The sequence below is a fragment of the Chelonia mydas genome, chromosome 23 (genome assembly GCF_015237465.2).
Source record: "Chelonia mydas isolate rCheMyd1 chromosome 23, rCheMyd1.pri.v2, whole genome shotgun sequence".
Classification (NCBI taxonomy): domain Eukaryota; kingdom Metazoa; phylum Chordata; order Testudines; family Cheloniidae; genus Chelonia; species Chelonia mydas.
The window spans coordinates 15,308,418-15,333,854 of NC_051263.2; the positions used below are offsets into that span (position 1 = coordinate 15,308,418).

Below are 25,437 nucleotides of genomic sequence, written 5' to 3' on the forward strand. Positions count from 1 at the left end.
CCCTCCCCCAATGTAACAGAACCCTCTTGGGCTGCTCCCCGCCGGAGACGGAGGGGAGTTGGTGCTGGGATTCAGACACTGGACACATTTGGGGACCCCCACCCTCCAGCCAGGACTCCTGGGTTCTTTCTTGGCTCTGGCAGGGGAGTGGGGTCTAGTGATGGGGGGTGCTGGGAGCCAGGACTCCTGGGTTCTCTCCAGGCTCTGGGAGGGGAAATGTGGCCCTGGGCCGGTGGCTCTGGGTGCTAAATCACCCAGGAGAGAGGACACCTGGGGCCCGGCCCAGCCACGTGCGGACGCCCTAGACAAGATGCCTGAGAGAAAGGCTTTGAGTGGGGGGCCCATTGGGGCAAAGTGAATTAACAAAACGCCTCTGTGCAACCAGAGAGAAAAGGGGGGGAACCATGTGTGGGCCCGTGTGTGGGCCCGCCTGGGGTGGTGTGGGCCCCAAGTTGGGCTCTCTTATGGAGAAAACAGCCTGCCAGGGTAAGCCTCTTGTGAGAAGTGGATCCTGGCTTTCCCATGGGACAAATGCTGGATGGGTGGACCAACGGGGGAGAAAGGACCAGGAAAGGAAACTGGGAATAAATTCAGGCTCTAGACTGTGTTTATGACTCTAGCCAGTTTATTAACTGATAATTACTACAGGTTCCCGACTGGTTATTAACTGGTAATATCTATGGGTTCTAGCCAGTTTAACTAGGAATAAGCGCAGACCCTACCCCATGGTTGATATTCTTCTTGTATCTGTTTCCAAACCTTAAACTTGCTCCTGTTTGATTCTAGGTTTTGCTGCAGACATGACCTCGGGCCGGGTGCTTAGCAGAGGGCTGGACTGAGGGGACAGCGGTTAAGGGGGGCAGGGGAGGCTCCCACGGAGGCAGCCGATCCGAGTGCAAAGCGGGTCCCCAGCAGTTGAGGGGCTGGGCACAGACAGGCTGGAGGGGGTGGTGCCCCAGGGACAGAGCAGACCTCAGGGCGGTTGGGGGGTGGGTAATTATCTCCATAGATTTAGCCTCAAATTAGCTCTGCCCCAAGGACCCGCTCCAGGACCCTAAGGGCCAGCATAGGCAAACCCCAACGCCCCAGGCTGGGACAGGCTGGTGGGGCCCAGAGTGGGGCGCTCGCATAGCCACCAGCCAGAATGTTTGCCCGTTTTCCCTGGTGAGGACAGACAAGGTGGCCTGGTGCTGCTGATTCACCCTGTACCCCCGGAGAACCCTGAAAGGGTGACAGTGGGGTATCGGGATAGATGGGCTGTGGGGGCTGAGCTGGGGGACAGGGAGGGGGTGGGATACTGGGGTAGATGGGCTGGGGGGGCTGATCCACAGGGTAGGCAGGAGGGGGGATACTGGGGTAGATGGGCCCCAGGGGCTGATCCGGGAGGCAGGCAGGAAGGGACGGGATGCCGGGGTAGATGGGCCCCTGGGCCTGATCTGGGGGGAGGGCAGGAGGTGGGATACCGGGGTAGATGGGCCTGGGTGGCTGATCCGCAGGGTAGGCAGGAGGTGGGATACTGGGTAGATGGGCCCTGGGGGCTGATCCAGGGGCAGGGATGGGGGAAGGGGACTCCAGGCTGCAGCCCCTGCTGGAGATGGAAGGACGTTGGGTTAGTCACCCCAAGCCCCAGCTAACCCCCCAACCCCTTACAGCACTGGGAGGGGGAGGGGTGTGGGCAGGTGCTGGGGGCTCAGGCAGTTCGGGAGGGGGGCAGGGCTCTGATCCCGGATGTGGGAGGCAGGAATCGGGGGGGGGGGAGGGGGCTGAGTGGGATGCTCTGTGGGTACCTGGGGGGGCGCCATGGGGCTGGGGGAGGAGAGCTGCTGGCAAGTCCTGGCACAAACCCTCTGTATGGGGCACAATACCCACAAGGGGCCTCAGAGGCAGCCCCCCCCCCCCCCCCCCCCACACACTCCAGTCCCCTAAGCAGGGCTCAGTATCAGGGAAGGCTTGTCCCGCCCCCTCCATTTCTGGAGCCGCTTCTCCCCCTGGTGGCCGGTTCCCGGCACGGTGGCCGCACCCCTCTGTTGCTGAGGTTGTTTGTTAGTGACACGCCATGGCTCTGCAGGCAATATGGGGTTAATCCAGGGGAGGGGGGTTCAGCCCCGTCCCACAGAGAGGGAAACTGAGGCACGGACGCTGATAAGCCCAAATGGCTGTAGAGTGACAGAGGCCAGGAACAGAATCCAGGACTCCTGGGTTCTATCCCCGGCTCTGGGAGAGGGGATGGGGTCTAGTGGTTAGAGCAGGGTGGGGGTGGGAGATGCACTCTTCAAGTGCCCACACACATGGATCTAGGGGTCCCCACAGACTGTAGCTGTCCGGAGGAGGGGGGCGGTGACCCCTCAGGCCTCTTCCCATGGGAATCGGACGTCCACGTCCTGCATTTGCTCCTGGTAGAGCTGGTCAAATGCCTGGCTCTGTGCCACCGTGAAATGCCCCTTCCAGTCGCCCGGGACCCCTGTGGGAAGCAGAGAATGGAGGGGTTCAGGGAGTCTTCCCCAAGGCCCCCTGCTGGGAGAGGCCAGGCCGGGGTAGCTGGGAGCCCCCGCCCAGCCCCTCTCCCACCTTTCCTCAGGAAGGGGCTGATCCGTTGGTCCATGATGTTCTCCGGCACCAGGCTGTAGTTGCACATCTTGTTCTGCTTCATGGCCTGGAAGGAGGCGTTCTCCACCACCCCGTCCAGCGCCCGCGCCGCCAGGGGCTTGCCCAGGAACTGGCAGATCCGCTCCACGCTGCCCCGCAGGTCCTGTCACAGGGCGGGACAGTGGGCTGGATGGACCGGGGGCCTGATCTGGGGGCAGGGAGGGGGTGGGATACCAGGGTGGATGGGCCCGGGGGGCTGATCTGGGGGCAGGGAGGGGGTGGGATACCAGGGTGGATGGGCCCGGGGGGCTGATCTGGGGGCAGGGAGGGGGTGGGATACCAGGGTGGATGGGCCCGGGGGGCTGGTCTGGGGGCAGGGAGGGGGTGGGATACCAGGGTGGATGGGCCCGGGGGGCTGGTCTGGGGGCAGGGAGGGGGTGGGATACCAGGGTGGATGGGCCCGGGGGGCTGGTCTGGGGGCAGGGAGGGGGTGGGATACCAGGGTGGATGGGCCCGGGGGGCTGGTCTGGGGGCAGGGAGGGGGTGGGATACCAGGGTGGATGGGCCCGGGGGGCTGGTCTGGGGGCAGGGAGGGGGTGGGATACCAGGGTGGATGGGCCCGGGGGGCTGATCTGGGGGCAGGGAGGGGGTGGGATACCAGGGTGGATGGGCCCGGGGGGCTGGTCTGGGGGCAGGGAGGGGGTGGGATACCGGGGTGGATGGGCCCGGGGGGCTGATCTGGGGGCAGGGAGGGGGGTGGGATACCGGGGTGGATGGGCCCGGGGGGCTGATCTGGGGGCAGGGAGGGGGCGGGACACTGGGGTAGATGGGCCCAGGGGGCTGATCTGGGGGCAGGGAGGGGGTGGGATACCGGGGTGGATGGGCCCAGGGGGCTGATCTGGGGGCAGGGAGGGGGTGGGATACCGGGGTAGATGGGCCCGGCTGGGCTGTGACTCAGGGGGCGGGGAGGGGCCAGGATACTGGGGTAGATGGGCCCAGGGGTGTGACCCAGGATGTGGGGTCGGGGTCTTTCCCTTTCTCTGTCTGGTGCTAGTCTCTCACCTGATGCATTTCCTCATAGGTCAGGAGGAGGAAGTTGAGCCGGTCCCTAAGGCCCAGCCAGCCCTTGACGTGCTGGAACCAGGAGCCGAACAGCCCTGGAAGCAAGGCGGGATTAGGGAGGGAGGTAAAATGCCAACTCATGCATCAAACGAACAGAGGGACCCAGAGGCTGGGCTTGAAGATCCTTTTGGTATAAAAGCCGGGCCACACGCAGCTCCCCAGCCCAGAGTCCTGGCTCCCACCCCCTCTGCCCCCCCTGCTCTAACCACTAGCCCCCACTCCTCTCCCGGAGCCAGGGAGAGAACCCAGGAGTCCTGGCTGTCAGCCCCCCCCCTCTAACCACTGCACCGCGCTGCCTGGTACCTTTGCCTGCGCTGAAGAGCTCCACAAATTCCCCAAAATCTTCCGGGAACTCCAGGAACGAGGCCATTTTAGAGCAATAATAGAGAGAGACACAGACGTCCTTGGGGTTCCTCACAGTATAGATCACCTGGGACAGGGACAGGGACTGAGACGGTGCCCCTCACTCCCGACCCTCGGCCCCCTGCTAGCCCCAGACTCTCCCCAGCCCTGCCGGTGCCCCACACTCCCGACCCGCAGCCCCTCACCTTGGCGTTGGAGCCGTGGAGGGAGGTCGGAAAGAGGCCGCAGGGCAGATGGGATGAGATGAGCCGCGGACAGGGCCGGTTCTCCAGGAACCCAGCTCCCGTGGTCTGCTCAACCCAGGGCACCCGCTCCCAGGAGGGCACCGACCGCGCCAGCTGGGGGTCTCCGTCGCTGTGGATGAGGGTCAGCAGCTCCTGCATCCAGGTGGTGCCTGGGGGTGCGGGGAGAATGATGGAGCTGGGGGGCTGGGTAGATATCGGGGGAGCGGGCCCCAGGAGGTGGTTAGAGCCAGGTGTGGGGGGGGAAGCATGGGGGGGAATTTGGGGAGAAGATGGGGCTGCGGGAGGGAGGTGGAGGAGAGTTCACAGGGGTCAGGGGAAGTCAGGGTGCAGGGGGATCCTGGAGTTCAGGGTGGCTTCTGGAGTGTCAGAGGAATGGGGTATGAAGGAGGGATGCCCTGGGGGATAGGGTAGGAAGCTAGGATCCTGAGGGTCAGGGGAGGGAGGGGAAAAGGAGGGGGAGTTAGGGGGTGGAGGAGGTGGGGAGACCCAGGGGTTATGGGGGATGGCCGGGCGCTCAAAGGCTGTGCCAGGGTTCAGAGGAGGCAAGTGGAGTTTAGGGAGATGCAGATGTTGGGGTTCAGGGGGTGCAGTGGGGATCCTGGGGGAGGCTATGGGGGATCCCAGGGGCTGGGGGTGGAGGAGGCGGTCCTGCAGACTCAGGAGGAGGGTTAGTAGCCGGAGCTAGGGATGGGACGGCAGTACATGGAGGCATGTGGGGGGAAAGATGGGGGGAAAATGTGGGGGGGGCACCAGGGGATGGGGAGGAATAGGAGGATCCCAGGAATTGGGGGGGGGTCTCATCTGCTTTGGGTTAGGTGTGAGGGTGCAGTGGGGGGTGAGGGTATTCAGGGGGTCTAGGGGGATCTAACATAATTTTGTGGGTAGGCGTGGGGGTGCAGGGGAGGTATGGCAGGCAGAGGGGGGTTCTGGGGGCCTCTCCTGTGATTTAGGGTAGGGGCGCACTGGGGTGGGGCTCAGAGACTGTCAGGGGATATAAAGGGGTACAGGGGAGATATTGGGCATGTGGGGCTCGGGGGTGCAGGGCAGGTAAGGAGGATATGGGGTGGAGAGGGGCATGGGGGGTCTCTCACCTGGTGTGGGGGAGGCGTAGGGGCAGGGGTACAGCAGTAGGTACTGGGGGGTCTCTCACCCGATTTGGGGTATGTGACACTGAAGATGTCTCTGTCTCGCACCTGGAAGCCGAGCTGAGCGTACCTCAGGCTCTCCGGGCTGTGCGCCAGGGCCGGGAGCATCATCCCCTCGTACAGCAGCGAGCGCGGGCCGGGGACGGCCATGGAGCTGGGGGGCTGCGGGGACACGGGGGGACCTTCAGCAATGGGCAGCACCAGCCCTGTGTTATTGGGTCCCCCCCCCATTAACCCCCCTGCTGTGTCGCCATCCCCACATCTGAGCCCCTCCCCCTCCAGCCCCCCAATTCCCAACCGCCACCCCGGGCAGGGATCGCCCTCTAGGGACCCACGGGGCAGTGCAGGACGCGGGAGGGGCTGGACAGTCTGGAGTTGTAGAGTTGAAGTTAAGGAGAAGAGAGGGGCATCGGCAGGGCTGGGCTAGCAGGGGGCTGCAGGTCGGGAGTGAGGGGCACCGGCAAGGCTGGGGGGCGGGGGCAGGGCTGGCGGGGGGCTGCAGGTCGGGAGTGAGGGGCACCGGCAGGGCTGGGGGTGGGGGGCTGGGCTGGCAGGGGGCTGCGGGTCGGGAGTGAGGGGGGCTGGCAGGGGGCCGCGGGTCGGGAGTGAGGGGCACCGGCAGGGCTGGAGGGCTGCACCCCACCCCCCTTACCCTCCGGCCGGGGTCTCTCTAGGGCTCTGTCTGTGTCCCGGGTTCCCACGGCCCCACCCCACAGGATCCACGTGGGTCCCACAGCCAGCCTCGCACAATAGTGCTTTGTGTGAATCCGGGTCACTGCTGGGGGGATCCCCGCCCCCAGCAGCCGGAGCCGGGCCCCGCGCTGCGCAGTGCCGTGGCGGGGGGGTCCCGCGGAGGGGCTGCCCCACTCGGGGGTCCGGTGGGAACAGCGGGTGCCTCCCGCCGGGAGCCCGCTCAGTGGCCAGCCGGGCCTTTCCAGGGCGCCGGCAGCGCCTGGCTTCGTGCCCCAGACCCCCCCAGGGCGCAGCTGGGTTGATCTGGGGCCTGTCCCCGGCGCGCTGCTGGAGAGGGGCCAGCTCAGGGGCTCCAGGCCCGGGAGGAGAGGTGTGTTGAGGGAAAGGTCCAGAAGGGCACAACATGACCCGGGTTAAGCATTTTTCTCTATTTTTATCCACTGAAATATTGAGAGATGTGCAGAATGTGGGGGGGGGGGGGGGTCAGATGATAATTATGAGAGGCCAGCAGATGGGGAGATGCAGGAGGTTAAGAACATAAGAACGGCCAGACTGGGTCGGACCAAATGTCCATCTCGCCCAGTCTCCTGTCTGCCCACAGTGGCCAGTGCCAGGTGCCCCAGCGGGAATGGACAGACCAGGGAATCAGCGAATGATCCATTCCCTGTCGTCCTCCCAGCAAACAGGCTTGGGACACCATCCCTGCCCATCCTGGCTAACAGCCATCGATGGACCTATCCTCCATGAATTTATCAAGTTCTTTTTTGAACCCTGTTATAGTCTTGGCCTTCACAACATCCTCTGGCAAGGAGTTCCCCAGGTTGACTGTGCGTTGGGTGAAGAAATACTTCCTCTTGTTTGGTTTAAACCTGCTGACTATTCATTTCATTGGGTGACCCTTAGTTCTTGTATTATGAAAAGGAGTAAACAACACTTCCTGATTTACTTTCTCCACACCAGTCATGGTTTTATATCAATGGAAATAATTTTCCCTTGTGTCCGTGTGAAATTGACATTTACTGACATTGACCCATAAAAACTTAAACCTTCCAAGCCTGCATAGGAGTATGGGAAGTTCTTTTAAATTTCCATGTATCCATCCCCAGATTATCTATCTATCTATCTATCTATTTATTTTCTCCGCATCAGTCATGAGTTTTTAGCCATCTATTGTATCCCGCCTTAGTTGTCTCTTTTCCAAGTTGAAAAGTCCCCGCCTTATTAATCTCTCCTCATACAGAAGCCGTTCCAGACCCCTAATAATTTTTGTTGCCCTTTTCGGAACCTTTTCCAATTCCAATGTATCTTTTTCGAGATGGGGGGGACCACACCTCCACCCAGTATTCAAGGTGTGGCCAATGACTCCAAGGTCTCTCTCCAACAGGTAAGTTAAAACACAAATTGTCAGCAGATCAAACTCCCGCCGCCCCAGGGAAATAGCCATAAATCAGCCCCTAACAGCTTCTTGAGCAGGTGTCGATTATTATGCAGGGGAATCTTCCTCCCTGGGCTCAGAGGCGTGCAGGGAAACCACCTTTCCCAATAAAAATGGAATCCTTCCAAGCAGAGGATTTGCCTGGGGCTACGCTAGAAAATTACCTCGCTCAGGGTGGGAAAAGTCCAGCCCCGAGCGGCACGGTTAAGCCAACCTCAGTGCCCGTGTAGCCAGCACTCAGCCAACGGGAATTATCCCTGCCCTTGGCGAGGTGGATGGGAGCAGCCCCTGCGTCGGGTGTGGACGAGCCCAGCAGGGGCACATGGAGGGGCTGGAATGAACATTGGCAGATGCTCGGTGCTGTTCTTGTGTGAGCTACTAGCGGTGTTTGAATGGCCCCACGCGCCCTGGCTCTGCACACCCTTGTCAGAGACCCCTAGTGGGGACGTCGGGTGGTGCAGGCCGGGGCAGCCTCCATGCAGAATCCCCTCTAGAGAGGGCTCTGCCCAGCCCTGGGGTCTACTCTCGGCCGAAGGGTTCTGGGGCTGCACTGTGGGGTAGAGGGGGGATCCACACACCCAGCCCCTTGGCCTCTCCCGCTCCTGCCTCACAGTGAGCAATGACTTGAATGTACAGAATGGCGGCACTGGGTCACACCAATGGTCCATCTAGCCCAGTGTCCTGTCGTCTGACAGTGGCTGGGGCCAGGGGCTTCAGAGGGAATGAACAGAACAGGGCAATTAACGAGTGATCCATCCCCTGTTGTCCAGTCCCAGCTCCTGGCAGTCAGAGGCTTAGGGACACCCAGAGCATGGGGTTGCGTCCCTGACCAGCTTGGCTAGGAGCCATTGATGGACCTGTCCTTCAGGAACTTATCTCGTTCTTTTTGGACCCCTGTTATACTTTTTGCCTTACAACATCCCCTGGCAAGGAGTTCCACAGATTGATGGGGCGTTGGGTGAAGAAATACTTCCTTCTGTTTGTTTTAAACCTGCTGCCTAGTAATTTCATTGAGTGACTACTAGTTCTCATGTTCCTCCACACCAGTCAGGATTTATTAGACCTTCATCATATCCCCTCTTGGTCGTCTCTTTTCCAAGCTGAAAAGTCCCAGTTTTATTAATCTCTCCTCGTACAGCAGCTGTTCCAGCCCCCTGATCATTTTTGTTGCCCTTCTCTGCAGCTTTTCCAATTCCACTGTATCTTTTGGGAGCTGGGGTGACCAGATCTGGACGCAGTATTCAAGATGTGGGCGCACCATGGATTTATGTAGTGGCATTAGGATATTTTCTGTCTTATTATCCATCCCTTTCCTAATGAGTCCCAATATTCTGTTCGCTTCTTTGACGGCCGCTGCACATTGAGTGAATGTTTTCAGAGAACTCTCCACAATGACGCCAAGATCTCTCTCTCTCGGGGTACCAGCTAATTCGGTATGAATAGTCGGGATTATGTTTTCCCAATGGGCGTTGCTTTGCATTTCTCCGCATTGCATTTCATTTGCCATTTTGTGGCCCAGTCGCCCAGTGTTGTGGGATCCCTTTGTAACGCCTCAGTCTGCTTTGGACTTTCCTTGTGGTCCCGGCCAGGTTCACACCCCTTGTACCAGTGGCTGGCAGGTAGGTTCCCACATGGGGGGGGGGGGCGGGGCCGTGGGTCAGGGACAACACAGATGCCCTGGAAAGACACCACCCAAAGGTTAAGGGGCTGGGGCACAGACACCGAGCTGAGCTAGCAGGGGGCTGCAGGTTGGCAGTGAGGGGCACCAGTTCCAGTCCAGTCCCCTGATCCCCACCGACCTCCCCAAGCTGGGGAGAGAACCCAGGAGTCCTGGCTCCCAGCCCCCACCCCTCCGCCCTAACCACTGGACCCCACTCCCCTCCCAGAGCTGGGGAGAGAACCCAGGAGTCCTTACTGGCCTCTGTCATGCTCCAGCCATTTGGTTCACCAGCGTCGGTGCCTCAGTTTCCCTCTCTGTGGAACCAGGCCCAGCCCCCCTCCCCTGGATTAACCCCGTATCGCCTGCAGAGTCGCGGCCTGTCACTAGCAAATAACCCAGCGCCGGAGCCTGCGGCTGCTGTGCGGGGAACGGCCACCAGGGGGAGAAGCGGCTCCAGAAATGGAAGGGGCGGGGGCAGGCTCTGCCTGGCGATGGGCCTCGCTTAGGGGGCTGGAGGGGGGCGGGCTGCCTCTGAGGCCCCTCGGGGGCGCTATGCCGCATACAGAGGGTTTGTGCCAGGCTTCACCAGGGGCACCCCTTCCCCAGCCCCATGGTGCCCCCCAGGTACCCACAGAGCATCCCACTCAGCCCCCCTCCCCGATTCCTGCCTCCCCCATCTGGGGTCAGAGCCCTGCCCCCCTCCCCACCTGCCTGAGCCCCCAGCAGCTGCCCGCACCCCTCCCCCTCCCAGTGCTGTAAGGGGTTGGGGGGGATTAGCTGGGGCTGGGGGTGACTAACCCAACGTCCTTCCTACCTCCCTGCCTCTGGATTAGCCCCTGGGGCCCATCTACACTGGTATCCCACCCCCTGCCTGTCCCCCTGATCAGCCCCCCGGGGCCCATCTACCCTAGTACCCTGCCTCCTGCCTCCCCCTGTTTCAGCCCCCGCAGGCCAGCACCAGCTCTAGGCACCAGCAAAGGAAGCACGTGCACCCAGGGGTGGCACAATTCCAGAGGCGGCAGTCCGGCCCTGCCCCAGGCCCATCTACCCCAGTATCCCGCCTCCTGCCTCCCCCGTTTCAGCCCCCGGGCCCACCTACCCCAGTATCCCACCTCCTGCCTCCCCCGTTTCAGCCCCCGGGCCCACCTACCCCAGTATCCCACCTCCTGCCTCCCCCGTTTCAGCCCCCGGGCCCACCTACCTCAGTATCCCACCTCCTGCCTGCCCCCCGGATCATGCCCCGGGCCCACCGACCATAGTATCCTAGTGCCCCTACCCCAGGATCAGCCCCTGGGGCCCATCTACCCTGGTACCCCACCGCCAATCGCATGGATAAAGATAGAGCAGTATATATGGGAAGATAGAGCGAGAGAGACTGTATGGGGATAGATAGAGAGATAGATAGATGGGGTGGATGGGGATAGATATAGTTGGGGTGGATGGCAGGATGGATGTGTGAGGGGGATGGATAGATGGAGGTTGTGGGGTGGTGGATGGATAGATAGGGTGAGGGGGATGGAGGGATGGGTAGATGGGAGGTGTGGGGGGATGGATGGATAGATGGGGTGAGGGCGATGGAGGGATGGGTAGATGGGAGGTGTGGGGGGATGGATGGAGAGACAGGGGTGAGGGGGATGGAGGGACAGACAGGTAGAGGGGTTGGAGGAGGGTGTTTGCACCAGACCCAGTGGGTCAGACAGTCCCAGACAGCTGGCCAGATGGGGCTGTGAGTGTCCATCTCTGGTGTTCAGATTGGGGGGGTGGGGGTTTTGGGTCCTGGGGGTCCCTCTGGAGCCAGGGTGCTCAGGGCTCTGGGGAGAGGGGGCTGGGGAATTGGACACGGGGCAGGGCCCCACAGACTCAGAGGCTGAGCGGGGCTGGCAGGCGGAGTGAATGGGCAGGAAGGTGTGAAGTGGCAGGAGGTGGGGGGTGGATATGCACAGCCCCTCCCCGCCCGCCCCCGCAGTAACAGGACCCTCTGGCACAGATGCCGATTTCACGCCCGCGCCCAACGATTGGTTCCGGTCAATGGCAACAAGGCTGGGTTCAAGCAGGACGTGTGTTCCCCCCTACACCCTCCCAGTGCTGACAAGGGCAGCTGGGAACCAGCACATCAAAGGCCCCGCGCCCCATTTCCTGCCCCCTGAGCCAGCCAGTCCTGGCCCGGGGGCTGGATGGGAGCCAGCGCCCCCTAGAGGGGAGAGGCCCTAGCCACCATTCCCTTCCCGCCGCATACTGTAACCAGGACCCCACTCCCCTCCCAATAAACAGACTCTCCTGAGAGTAAAATAATTTCTCATTTTATTCCGTTTATCTTTTTTTACAAGTGCAAGAGCAGAGCAGGCCATAAGTCAGGGGTCAAAGGTCATCTTTGGTCTTTCCTCTGTCCCCCCCCCCCCAACCTGATTGCAAAAATGTGGGGTGAGGGGGGAGTGGGAAGCTGGGTGGGGACGGGCCCTCCCTCAGGGCTGGATGAGGGGAGGTAGGATTGGGCCCTGCATGGGGGGGGTAGGGTCTCAATATGGGGGAATCCAGGGGATTGAGGAGGGGATTGGGCCCAGTTTCAGGGGCCAATGGGGGATCTCAGCCCCTGGAGGAGTGGCGCCAGGCGTTACAGATCCTGCCCCGGGTCTTGGGGTGCCTGGCGCACCCCCTCCCCTGGCCTTAGTGTCCCCGGCATTTCCATCCCACCTCCTTGGGTTTCAGGGGCTCCGGCAGTTGCCCCGCCGGTTCTGCTGCTGGAAGCGACGGAGCTTGTGGGCCCAGACATGGCGCCAGGGCAGCGCCAGGCTGTTCCTGTCCAGCACCAGGCGCGCCGGGTCGGGCGACTCCGCGTCGTTCCCGATCACCAGGTAGGCCTTGCCAATTTGGAGGCGCAGGCAGCCGCAGGCCAGGTCCTGCCGGGGCACCCAGAGCGGTTGCTCACCCCGGCGGATGGGCACCTGGCGCTGCCGATAGACTGCCAGCACCGAGGTCGTGAATTGCCACCACTCGCCCGACTCCACCATGGCCAGCAGCTGGGCATGCAGCACTGCAGGAGGAGGTCAGAGGTCAGGAGGGGCAGGATACTCCCCAATCCCCAACATTAGCCAGTGATGCCAGTCCCCAATGGTAGCCAGTAATGCTCATCAGCCAATGATATACAACGATGCTCAGCGTTAGCCAGTGATACCAATCCCCACTGATATTCAACAATACCCATTAGTCGATGATAACAATACCCAACAATACCCAATGATATTCAACAATACCCATTAGTCGATGATACCAATACCCAACAATACCCAATGATATTCAACAATACCTATTAGTCGATGATAACAATACCCAATGATATTCAACAACACCCATTAATCAATTATACCAATACCCAACAATACCCAATGATATTCAACAATACCCATTAGTCGATGATACCAATACCCAACAATACCCAATGATATTCAACAATACCCATTAGTCGATGATACCAATACCCAACAATACCCAATGATATTCAACAATACCCATTAGTCGATGATAACAATACCCAATGATATTTAACAACACCCATTAATCAATTATACCAATACCCAATGATATTCAACAATACCCATTAGTCGATGATACCAATACCCAACAATACCCAATGATATTCAAGAATATGCATTAGTCGATACCAGTCCTCACCATTCCCTAATGATACTCAACGATGCTCAACATTAGTCAATTATAGCAATACCCAACAACATGTAATGATACTCAACGTTAGCCAACGATACCAAACCTCACCATTACGCAATGATACTCAATGATAATTGACATTAGCCATAGATAACAATACCCAACAATACACAGTAATACTCAACATTATCCAGTGATACGAAACCTCACCTTTCCCCATTGATACTCAATGATAATCAACATTAGCCAATGATACCAACACCCAGCAATACTCAATGTTATTCAACAATACTCAGCCAATGATACCAATTCCCAATAATACTCAACGATACTCAGCAATATTCACCATTAGCCAATGATACCAACACTCAACCATAATCAGTGATACTCAGCATTAGACCATACCAGTACTCAAGAATACCCAGTGATACTCAACAGTAGATAATGATATCAATACCCAACAATACCCAATGATATTCAACAATAGACAATGATACTAATACCCTACAATACCTAATGATGCGCAATGATACTCAACCATAGACAATGATACCAATACCCTACAATACTCAGTGTTACCCAACATTAGGCAATGATGCTGATACCAATATCCACCGATACCCAATGATGCCCAACAGTGCCCACCAATATCCAATGAGACCCAATATGCAACATTATTCATTGATGTAAAATGTTCCCCAATGATACCAACACTCACCCATATCCAATGATACTTATCAACACCCAACATTACCAAATAATGCCAATGCCCATCAATACTCATTGATGCCCACCAATACTTAGTGATACCCATCAAAACTCAGTGACCCCAAATGGTGCCCAACAGTGTCTACCAACAACCAACGATACTCACCAATACCCAACGTTACTCATCGATGAACTGAAGTGCACTTCAGTACCCAGTGAAACTTACCCACCAATACGCAACAGTGCCTATCATGCCCAATGCTCACCAATATCCAGCAGTACCCAGCAATGCCCACCGATACTGAAGATGCCTACTGATACCAAAGAGTGCCTACCAATATCCAGTGATACCCACCAATATCCAACTCTGCCAGCAATACCCACTGAAACCCAACTGTATCCAGTGATAACTAGCAATATCCACTGAAAACAACAATACCCAGTGATACCCAATAATAGCCATTGAACCCCAATATCCAGTGATACCCTACAATATCCATTGACCCCAATATCCAGTGATACCCTACAATAGCCATTGAACACCAACAATACTCAGCAATATCTAGTGATACCCTACAACAGCCATTGAACACCAACAATACTCAGCAATATCCAGTGATACCCAGCAATACCCACTGAACCCCAACAATACCCAGTGATATCCAGTGGTACCTGGCAATACTCACTGAAACCAATAATACCCAGTGATATCCCGTGATATCCAGCAATACGCACTGAAACCAACAATACCCAGTGATATCCAGTGATACCCGACAATACCCATTGAACCCCAACAATACCCAGTGATATCCAGCAATACTCACTGAAACCAATAATACCCAGTGATATCCATCGATACCCACTGAAACCCAACAAACCATGATAACCAGTGATACCCAACAATACTCACTGATACCCAAACAATATGCAGTGCTAGCCGGTGATATCTATTGATACCCAATAACACCCAGTGATGTCCACAGATACCAACTGATGCTGATTAATACCCAGTGATATATGGCATAAAACCCTCAAGTGGCCCCAGCTCCTACCCAGGGACAGCAATCAGACCCTGCCATGCCCAGAAATTGTAACCACCCCAGAGAAAGCCCCACTCTCCCAGGAATGGTGCCTGATCATGCCCAGGGACTTGGCCGCCCGGACTCGCCCAGGTATTTTGGCTCTGGCACTCAGGGCCTGATACTGAGACAGCCAGCGAAGAAGGGTGGTGGAGGAGGGGGAATGGACACAGAGGTGGTTGTGGGGGGGTGGACACATAGGTCGGGGGTGGAAGCAGAGAGTGGGGCAGGCTGGTCTCTCACTGTCCTTTGTGCAGAGTGCCCTTTAGCTGCTCACAGGAGCTGGGGCAAGGGGCAGTGGGCGGCCCATCCTGATAATCCCCTCCTAATCCCTGGGAGAAAAACCACGTAGACTCCTAATGCCCTTTGTGCCTTGAGCCCCGGCCTCCGGCTCAGGGTCAACCCCGCAGTGCGGGAGAATTTCCTGCTGGCCAATTGCCACAGTGAGGGCGATGAGCAGGGACCAGATCCCGAACAGAGCATTGCTTGGGAATAAATCATATTCATCCTTCTCCGTACACATCTATCTAGCTATCTGTCCCCATAGCACTTCTTTCTTTCTTTCTTTCTTTTTCTTTCTACTAACAATATAAAATTTCCCAGCTTCAGGATGGACATGTATGGGGAGAGAGAGACAGAGAGAGAGACAGATAGGTGGCTGCAGTAGATAGATGAATAGATAGAGGGAGTGTATGGAGATGGATAGATAGATAGATGATAATGATGTCAGGTCAATGTTACCGTAATCCTTCTTGCAGTATTTTCGCAGGTTCATGTGGATGCGGCCGTGTGAGGGGTTGCAGTGAGTCTGGCATTCAGTGCCTGAGGGGAAAGCACAGATGGGGGGACATGGGTACAGTGGGGTTAACCTGTCCCTGGCTCCCCACCCCTTCCTGCTTCTCATGAACCGGGATCTGTCCCAAATCATGCCTTTGATCCCCACAACTGCGACTCCAGTCCTGGAGGCGGGACCTCCAGCTCCGGAGTTATGAAGTCACTTCCTGAATGATCATTCCTGCTTCCTTGGAGGTGGGATTTCCTGCAGTGCCAAAATCCATGGTACAGTTGTTAGGCTATCACATCACTTCCCGAATTTACGTGTCCCTCCCCCCTGGAGGCAGGACCTATAACACAGCTCCAGAGGCATGATGTCACTTCCCGAAATAACGTTTCCCCCTCCTCCCCAGAGGCAGCACTTCCTAGTACTGCACAGTTCTGGAGCTATGATGTCACTTCCTGAACTAGCATGCCTCCCTCCTTGGAGGTAGGACTTCCTGGAATGCAAGGTAGAGGACATAATTCTGGGCTTATGATGTCACTTCCTGAATTTGTGCTCACCATCCACATTTGAGAAGGATTCCCTGGAAAGTCTTACCCTACAGCACAGCTCCAGGGCTACGATGTCACTTCCTCAATAAGCATTTCCCCCACTTTGGAGGCGGGACTGCCTGGATTGTCCTACACTGTGTCACAGTTCCAGGTCTATGAATTACATTTCCCACTTCCTGGCGTGCCGTACATCATGGTGCACTAGCTATAACATCACTTCCCGCCTACAGCCCCTGGAACCTTGAAACTCCATTGGGGGAGGGTCTTCTTTATAGGTATCCCAACAAATGCGATCAGCCATATGCCCCCTCCTAATATTCTCCTCCTCTTCCCATTGTCCTCTTCCCCCCATTTCCTTCTTCTGACCTCTCCTGCCTGCCCCGCTTCCATCCCCATCTGCCAGGTGCCCCCCTTCCTCGGCACCCTCCCAACTTCCCCTCCACCAGAGCCGGCACATTGGGTTGGTTCATGCCATGAACCCGCCGGCTCTGCGACCCACACTGCATTGCAGCACAGCCTCCACTGTGTCTTACCAGCAAGATTTGAACCCTCAACCTAAAGCCATGGCTCTCTGTTAGTCACGCTAAAGGTGCGGCTTTCCCTAGCTGGCACCGCCCTACAGAGCCTTGCACCGGGTGGAAGGACACCGGTGGGGGTGACTGCTCCATCCTGAGGCTGGGAAATGGGAGTGGGGATTACGATGCCCAACCTTTGATCCCTCTCATCCTGCCCCAGGCACCTGTGTTCCACTCCAAGGGGTAGGCAGCCGTGGTGGTCATCACTTCTTGAACGCCTGGGAGAAAGGGATGGAGGGAAGAAGGGAGGGAGAAAGAGAGAGATGTGTGGATTTAATAAGCATGATCCTGCTACCCCCTCCCTGTCTCATGCGTGTAGAGAGCAAGGTTCGCTCATGCAACATGCAAGAGAGGCTGCCACTAAGCGTGTTCCAGGTGTGATTCTTGACTGTTTGCCAGGACAGATTGAAGTCATGAGCTATGATATCACTTCCTGAATTAGTGTTTGCACTTCCTGGATGGATGGATGACTCACTTCTAGAGTTATGATGTCACTTCCTGAATTAGTGTTTGCACTTCCTGGATGGATGGATGACTCACTTCTAGAGTTATGATGTCACTTCCTGAATGACACTCTCTCTCTCTCTCTCTCTCTCCCCCCCTTCCACCGTCGGAGGTGGGACATCCTGGAGCGCCAGACTTCCCAAAGTGCCACACGCCAGGCCACAGTGCCAGATCCATGATGTCACTTCCAGAATTAACAATGCCCGCCGCCCAGGCCCAGTTCGGGGTGGGCCTTCCTGGAGTGCATAACACCACACGCCACACCCCTGGAGAGCTCTGAGGTCATTTCTTGACTGAGCTCCTCCCCCACAGGCGGGACTTCCTGAAGTGCCCTGAACCAGAGCTCAGATCCAGAGATATGACCTCACTTCCTGAATTAGCATCTCTCTCCCCCCCGCCCCAGCAAAACTCCCAGGAGGCGGGGCTTCCTGGGCAGGATCTGATGCGTGGATCAATTGGTGGGCGGGGCTTCTATGTTACAAATGGTTACCTTATTGAACAGAATATAAGGACCCTACCTCCTTACGGTATTGAATAGAAAATAAAGGCTTTGCAGTTACCACATTCAATAGAATACACAGGCCCAGCCTGGCTACCGTACTGAGCAGTATATATGGGCCCAACCCAATTACCAAACTGAATGGAATATATGGGCCCAACTTAGTTACCAAATTGAACAGAATATATGGGCCCAGACTGGTTACCGTCCAGCACACAATATACAGGACCCACCTGGTGGCCAAGCCTTGCCTAGTTACCATATTGAACAGAATATACGGGCACTGACTAATTACTATATTGAACGAATATGCAGCCCCTCCTGGTTACTTTAGTGAACAGAATACAAGTCCCAATTTGTTTACTGCACCTAACTAGGGTGGCCAGATAGCAAGTGTGACAAACAGAGGCACTTTCTTTGTGTCTGTGTGTGTTTCAGTTGCCTATATGAGACAAAGCCCCTAATATTAGGACAGTCTGGTCACCCTGTACTGAAGAGAGTATAAAGGGACTGACTGGTTACCGTATTGAGCAGAATATATGGGCCCTTCCTGGTTACCGTATTTGAGCAGAATATATGGACCCAGCCTGGTTACCGTGTTGAGCAGAATATATGGGCCCAGCCTGGTTACCGTATTGAGCAGAATATATGGGCCCAGCCTGGTTACCATGTTGAGCAGAATATATGGGCCCAGCCTGGTTACCGTATTGAGCAGCCTACATGAGCTCTGTCTGTGGGATTATACTCAGCCAGTAAGTATAAGGGGCCGACTTACGGACGCAGGGGATGTGGGCAGTGCGGCTCTGCTGAAAGCCCTGGGCGCAGCGGTTGCAGGTGAGCCCGGTGACACCCATCTTGCACTGGCACTGCCCCGTGGTCTGGTTGCACATGGTGCCAACTGCTCCGATGGGGTGGCACTGGCAGGCTGGGAAGGAAACAGGCAGGGTTAATGTCTATCCCAGCAGCAGGCCTCACCAGGGGTGGGGACGTGCTGCAAGCTTCCCCGCAGCAGTGCCCTGTGTGGCTCACCCTTGCAGGCCCTGCGGCTGGTGATGGGCCGGCCCAGGTCGCGTTTGAAACCCGGCTGGCAGTAGTGGCAGTGCCGCCCAGCCGTGTGGTGCCGGCAGCTCAGGCAGACGCCCCCGCTCTTGCGCCCCGAAAGCTTGTACAGCTCCATGTTAAAGCGGCACCGGTGCGAGTGGCGGTTGCATTCGCAGGCTGTGGAGACAGTGGGGGAGTCGTTATTCCAGGGATACCCAGCAGGGGGCGCCTCGGACACCAGCAAACCCAGCCCATCCTTTACTCGGTGCCCCCCAATCCCGACCCGCAGCCTCCCCCGACACTGCTCTCCCAGCCCTGGGCACCCCGCAACCTCTGTCAGGGCCCCTCAGTCCTGAGCCACAGCCTCCTGCCAGCCCAGACCCGGGCGCTCCACCTCGCCCCCAACTCTGCCAGTGCCCCTCAGTCCTGACCTGCAATGCCCTCCCTCCCCGGCTATCCCAGCCTGTGGGGTCTCTGGGCTCAGCGGGACCCTGGGGCTGCCCCGGCCTGTGCTACCCGCCATCCCCGCTAGGGGTCTCTGTGCTGAGAAGGACCCTTGAGCTGCCCTAGTGCCCACCCCTCAGCAGCCAGGCACCCCCCGTCACTCACCCACGCACTCGTGAGCATCGCTGGGTGTGGCGCGCTGCCAGGGCCGGTCGCAGTAGAAGGCCCTGCACGTCTCGCACTCAGGGCCGGCCGTGTGGTGGCGGCACTGGCACTGGGGGGCGCCGCTGGGCCCAGTGGCCCCGCACCGGGCAGCGTGCCCATTGCACCGGCACCGGCCCCCGACCTGCAGCTCCGACACCCCATAGGAGGCTTCCCGGCCCCGCAGCCCCAGCCCCCGGTGCCTGCGATCCAAGGCCACCCGCAGGTCAGTGGCCGTCACCCAGTCCTGGAGCACTGGGCTGTACTCGAAGGCCCGGGCCAAGGGGCGGCCGGCTAGGGGCATGAAGGCTACCAGCCCCCCCACCAGCGGCGTGGGGTCCGTCTGGGCGGCGGTGCAGATGGCCTCATGCTCCAAGGCCTTGCTGACGGCGGAGGCCGGGGGCAGCCCGTAGGCCTGGGGGCAGCGGGCGGAGAAGAACTGGAAAGGGGTCCAGGAGTGGCCGTGGTCTGTGGATTTGTAGAGGGCCAGGGAGTGGGGGCGGGGGGAGCAGAAGCGGAGGGCCACGTAGAGCAGCTCGAAGCGGCCCCCCAGGGCCAGGGTCAGGCTGGCGTTGGCCACTGGCCCCGACTGCCAGCAGGTGGCCTCGCCACCCGTGTCGGTCAGGTAGGCGGCGGGGTGGGCGGCGGCAGGGTCGGCCCCGTCGCAGAGGCGGCACCGGCGGGACGAGGCATCGCCCGGGTGGCGGAAGGCACACAGGCGCTGCGGGGGGCGGCCGCAGGTGGCGGAGGCCTGGACGGGGCGCCCGGCGGCCAGGTCGGCCGGCTCCGGGAGGCAGTATCGGGGCCGCCGGGAGGCATCGTAGCAGGGGTCGGAGGTCAGGCCCAGCAGGGCCAGCTGGAGCGAGAGCAGCACTCCCAGGCCCCGCCAGATGCCAGGCATGGCCAGGTGGTCAGTGCCGGGACGGCATCACCTGGAGAGACAAAGACAGGAGAGGGTGAGGGGCAGGGTGGGCAGAAGACGGCCTGCAGGAGCCAGCCCCAGGCCCACCCGCTTGCCAGAAAGCAGGTGGCTTCTCATTCCTTCCCCACTCTAGGGATAGCTGTGGTGGATCACAGAAACAGCTGTCACTCAGCAGGACTCTGCCGCAGCCATATCCAGTGGCGGTGAGTTCCACAGGCTAACCGCTCAGCAGGCTGGATCTCCTTCGCTGTCGTGCCCCACGTGTTCTGCCCTGAAGCGGGTGGGGCCCAGGGGACTGTCTCTGACCCACTTGCTCCAACTAACACCTTCCCCACCCAGGGCAGAATGCTGCTTCTGGGACACCAAAGCCAGAGCTTATGCTCAATGACCTAGTGGAGTAGCTCCATTTGCCAGCTCCAGTCGGCTGTAGTAGGCTGTTACCGTCGAGCTAAACCAGACACAAAAGGGCTACAGAACATACGTAGCCAGTGTGTTACATACACCACCATGCGGCCTCCCATAGAACCCAGGAGTCCTGACTCCCAGCCCCTCCCCGTAACCACTAGACTCCACTCCCCTCCCAGAGCCAGGGATAAAACCCAGGAGTCCCGGCTCCCAGCCCCCCAGTTCTAACCACTAGCCCCCACTCCTCTCCCAGAGCTGGGCTTGGACTGGTGCTCAGAGAATTATCTTTGTAGCTTCCTGCTTGGGGTGTTACATGCAGGGTCTAAATGATCAGCGGATTTGGGGTGAGCAGGGCAGGAATGAATTTCTCCCCCAGCTCAGCTTGGCTAGGAATTCTGTGGGTTGGGGGGGAAAGGGTCACACAGCTGGGCTCACTGCAGCGGCAGGCCGGCAGGGGTCTGGGGAGCGCGGCCAGTCTATCCCCACCTGCGCTCAACCAGACCCATGGTGAGTGAGCCCTCCCCAACGAGGGTTTGCCCCACCTGGTCCTACAATCATAATAGGGCCCCATGCCCAATGCCGGTGCCCTGCTCCGGCCCCTGTGAGCCCCCTCTTAATATCCACCCTAGATCTCCCTCGCCGGGAACAGACCCCAGCACGTCTCTGTCCCACGTGGAGCCCAGCTGATCCCTGACCTCTTTAGGCCCCCCTTGAGCTGGGATCCATCCCCCTTCCCCCCTCAGCAGGGATAATCCTGCCCACCCATCTCAGCTGTTCCTCCCGACTGGTCCTTTCGCCCGCCTGGGGAAGCCGGAATTTGGGGCGGTCTCACCTGAACCAGCCTCTGCCACTCTGGGACACACCTGTTTTCGGCCCCTGGCCCAGGAGGTCGCTTTGATCTCACGCCAATCTCCAGGCGTCCCTGAGGGTAAGGGACCGGGTGGAACTGACCTGCCACTGGTCCCCCTAGGATCTAGGCATCTGCACGCCCCAGGCTTGCTCCAACCTGCCCCGGTCCTGGCTGCGGCCAGCCTGGAAAAGGTTAACAGGCCCCCACCACGGCAGCCCCAGCTCGGCGCTAATCCGGGTGCGTGACTGCTGTGAGAAGAGGCCCTTTAAATCCAGACTCTCACGGTTATTAAGGGCTCATCGGCTTGTTTCTGTCCTGATTCCCGCTCCCCCTCCAACCCACCCAAGCCCCCTTCCCTCTTCCCTGGGGGTGCCGATGGGGAAGGGGTGGATCTGAGAGAGGGTCCGCTGGCAGCTGGAGTCAATCCAGGATTAAGGAGGCCTCTGGGTTGAGATAGGAGGGGTAAAGGACACCCACCCAGCCAGCCACCGCACGGAGAGCCCCAAATGATCCCCAGTGGGAACAGCTGGCTCAGGAGACCAGGGATGGGACACAGGGCCTTTCCCCTCTAGGGGGCGCTGGCTGAGATCTGGCCCCAGGGCAGGGCACCAGCTGGCTCAGGGGTGGCGAATGGGGCACGGGGCCTTTCACTCCACACAGAGAACTGGTTCTGATGCAGCCACAATTTTGCAGGGATAAAATAGTGAGGACCCCTGGGTTCTGTTTCCCACTTGGATCCTCTGTGTCCACGTGTAGAACTCTGACGGGGCCCTGATCTCCGCGACTCTGTGTCTGGGCAGCACCCGGCCCAACGGGGCCCCGATCTCGGCAACTCTGTGTCTGGGCAGCACCCGGTGCGACGGGGCCCCGATCTCAGCGACTCTGTGTCTGTGCCCGGCGCGACGAGGCCCCAATCTCAGTGCCTCTGTGTCTGGGCAGGTCTCGGCGCGACGGGTGCCTGATTGTGACCAGAAGGAAATTCTCTTATTCTGCGTTAGCCCGGCCAGACACCTGTCTCTGCCTCCCTGTGTCTCTTGGACACTGATCGATGACTCAGGGGTGCTAAGTCTGGGATTAGGTCGTCGCAAATTCTTGATTTTCGCTGCGTTCCTGCGCGCCATGTTAAGTAAACACCTTCACCCCCATCTGGGCCCCCCACCCCCCAACTCAGCTCCCGCCCCTCCAGGGCAAGAAAATATACAAACTGCCAGGAACCGCTCCCAACCGAGAGCGCTCTTCTCTGAGCTGCGAGCTTCCCCGCAGCACTGCCCCAGCCAGGGACTCCAGTGCTGTGAGCTTCCCCGCAGCAGTGCCCTGCACATCCTCCTGTCCGATCCTCTCTCTCTCTCAAGATCTTGCGGCTGCCAGCATCCTCCAGCGCTGGGCCCAGCTCCCCGTGCCCCCCAGCACAGCCCCTCTCATGTCTGGCAGGCTCTTCTGTTTGATTCATGGCAGCTGGGATTTTACACTCGGGCCCATCCCACTGCTTCTTCCAGCTATTTATCAAACCGGGGGAGTGTGGGAAAAACCTCCCAGCCACACCTTCCCCCACGTCTGGAGCGGGAGGTGTCAGTTCACAGCCAGGACTCCTGGGTTCTAGCCCCAGTGCTGGGAGGGGAATGGGGGCCAATGGTTAGAGCGAGGATGTGGGGGTGGGGAGTCAGGACGCCTGGGTTCTCTCCCTTTGCACTGGGAGGGCAGTGGGAGCTATTGAGAAGGCCCCCGGGTGGGGCAGACGTGCTGGGAGCCGTGAGTCTGTGCCCAGCTCTGATTTCCCTGATTGCTAATTGCTGAGGCCAGCTCTAATTGTTAACATTCCTGCAGGGCTGGGAGGTCCCTGTCTTCACTCTCCCTGGGCCCATCCCACCCCGAGCACCAGACCGCAGCCCCTCTGGGTTGGGGGTTACTGGCCCTGGATCAGAGGCCTCAGCCAGGCCAGGTCCGGGAGCACCTGGGCTGCCAGGGAGTGGATACTGTCATTGGGTAGGACCTACAATAATAATGGGACATGGCGCAGGAGCATGGGAGGGCAGAGGGGGAAGGATGGGACCCTTTCTAAGCACCCTATCTCCCCTGGCCCGCTGAAACTCGCTCTCAGCCTCCCCCCGAACCTTCCCCCTAAACTCACCCTCATGTCCCTGAACCTTCCTCCTAAAATCCCAGTGACCACCCTGAACACAAACATCACCCAATCGTTTCTCAGTTTAGGACATGCTGGCCGCACACTGATAACGATTATTACGAGCTGCCCAGACACAGTCACCGAGATCGGGGCCCCTTCGCGCCGGGCGCTGCCCGGACACAGAGTCACTGAGATCGGGGCCCCGTCGTGCCGGGCGCTGCCCAGACACAGAGTCACTGAGATCGGGGCCCCGTCGTGCCGGGCGCTGCCCAGACACAGAGTCACTGAGATCAGGGCCCCGTCGGGCTGGGCGCTACCCAGACACAGAGTCACCGAGATCACGGCCCCATCGGGCCGTGCGCTACTCAGACACAGAGTCACCGAGATCGGGGCCCCGTCGGGCCGGGCGCTGCCCAGACATGGAGTCACCGAGATCGGGGCCCCGTCGGGCTGGGTGCTTCCCAGACACAAAGTCGCTGAGATCGGGGCTGAGTTCCGCCAGACGCTGCCCAGACACAGAGTTGCTAAGATCAGCGCCCGTGATGCCGGGTGCTGCCTAGACACCGTCACTCGAGTGGACCTAGGCATCGGATGGGCTGTGACAGGTGGCCAACAGAGGCACCCAGCGGGTGAGGGATGAGCTAAGCAAAGGGTTTAACAGGTCTCTCAGCTCCCTCTTGGTGGGAGCGGTCCTGGAACTTTTGCAGTTTTTTGCCTGTATTTGATTTCAGGTTCAAAGAAAGAAAGAAAGAAAGAAAGATTTGGATGTAGGAAAGTGTGAGTGAAAGAATAAATGCAAGAATGAAGGAAAGAAATAAAGGACAGAACCAATGGATGAAGGAAAGAAACTGCATCCGAAAGCGTGGCAGACGACTGAAGGAAAGAATGAATGAAGGAAAAAGAGTGAGGGAAACATATAGGAAAGAATGAACGGACGAACGGAAGAAACAAAGAAAAGAAGGAAGGAAGGAAAGAATTAAAGAGAGGGTGAACAAATGGGAACTGACGGGAGAAGGAAGAATGAAGGAGACACAAAGAAGGGATGGATGGATGGATGGATGGATGAGGTAAGAGCTGAGGAATAAATGACAAAAGACATAAAGCTGAAAGAATCAAAGAAAGATGGGAGGAAATGAAGAAAAGAGGGAAGAATAAACCGACGGAAGGAGGGAAAGACGAGGAGGCCAGTGGAGAAGTGCAGGAGGCCACCAGCAGCGAGCAGCTTATACTGGGCTGGGGGAGATCGGGTGTGGGGGAAGCTGTCGGCATTGGTTTTTTGGGAAGCTGTTGGGGGGGGTGGAGGGTGGATCTGGGGTCCAGCATTAGCCCTGGTTGGGAAGTTACTGAATTCAACAAGCGGGTCGGGATGGAAAGTCACTCATTAGTCCTGGGGGGTAAAAGGCTGTAGTTAATAATGGCTATCTAATCATTAATGATTATTAAAAATGAATTGATTATTAGCATCAGTTGTTAATGGTTAAAAGCATGAGTGATACTACCAGCCAACACATATTTATTGATAATTATGCATCAGTGTTGATAACTCATGGCCATCCATAATGACATATATACTAACATGGTTAATTAATACTTAATAATTATGTGTAATTGGCAATTAATATTTAGTGACAAGTAGTAATTGCTAACAAATAAAAAAATTAATAATCACCAATACCTAGCAATCAGTAATAATTACTAACACTTAATTAGCAATAGACAATTGCCAAATATTGAATTAGTGGCAATTAATACTTTCTAATAAATAATTACAACTAACTGCTAACAAAAAATTAAACAATCAGTAATAATTACTGGTAATAATTCATAATTGCTAATGAATGTGACA

General features: G+C 57.9%; 2 protein-coding genes across 4 annotated transcripts; both read right to left on the reverse strand.

The window, feature by feature from the left end:
- Positions 1-572: 572 nt before the first annotated feature.
- On the reverse strand, positions 573-6,197 carry LOC102945897 (sulfotransferase 2B1). Of its 3 annotated transcripts, XM_037888662.2 has the most exons (7): positions 6,114-6,197; positions 5,467-5,623; positions 4,257-4,465; positions 4,012-4,138; positions 3,649-3,743; positions 2,569-2,749; positions 576-2,461 (listed from the first exon to the last, which is right to left on the reverse strand). In XM_037888662.2, the coding sequence occupies exons 2-7, from the start codon at positions 5,609-5,611 to the stop codon at positions 2,346-2,348; spliced, it is 873 nt and encodes a 290-aa protein (XP_037744590.1). In that variant the 5' UTR covers positions 5,612-5,623; positions 6,114-6,197; the 3' UTR covers positions 576-2,345. The 3 variants fall into 3 exon arrangements, with proteins under 3 accessions (XP_043390612.1, XP_037744590.1, XP_027685252.1); XM_043534677.1 differs by lacking the exon at positions 2,569-2,749 and having other exon boundaries at positions 573-2,461; XM_027829451.3 differs by lacking the exon at positions 6,114-6,197 and having other exon boundaries at positions 5,408-5,607.
- A 5,747-nt stretch (positions 6,198-11,944) lies between these two features.
- NTN5 (netrin 5) lies at positions 11,945-20,193 on the reverse strand. The gene is made up of 6 exons (XM_043534889.1): positions 19,257-20,193; positions 18,636-18,824; positions 18,382-18,531; positions 16,768-16,821; positions 15,441-15,521; positions 11,945-12,280 (listed from the first exon to the last, which is right to left on the reverse strand). The coding sequence occupies exons 1-6, from the start codon at positions 20,191-20,193 to the stop codon at positions 11,952-11,954; spliced, it is 1,740 nt and encodes a 579-aa protein (XP_043390824.1). The 3' UTR covers positions 11,945-11,951.
- Between the last annotated feature and the right edge of the window lie 5,244 nt (positions 20,194-25,437).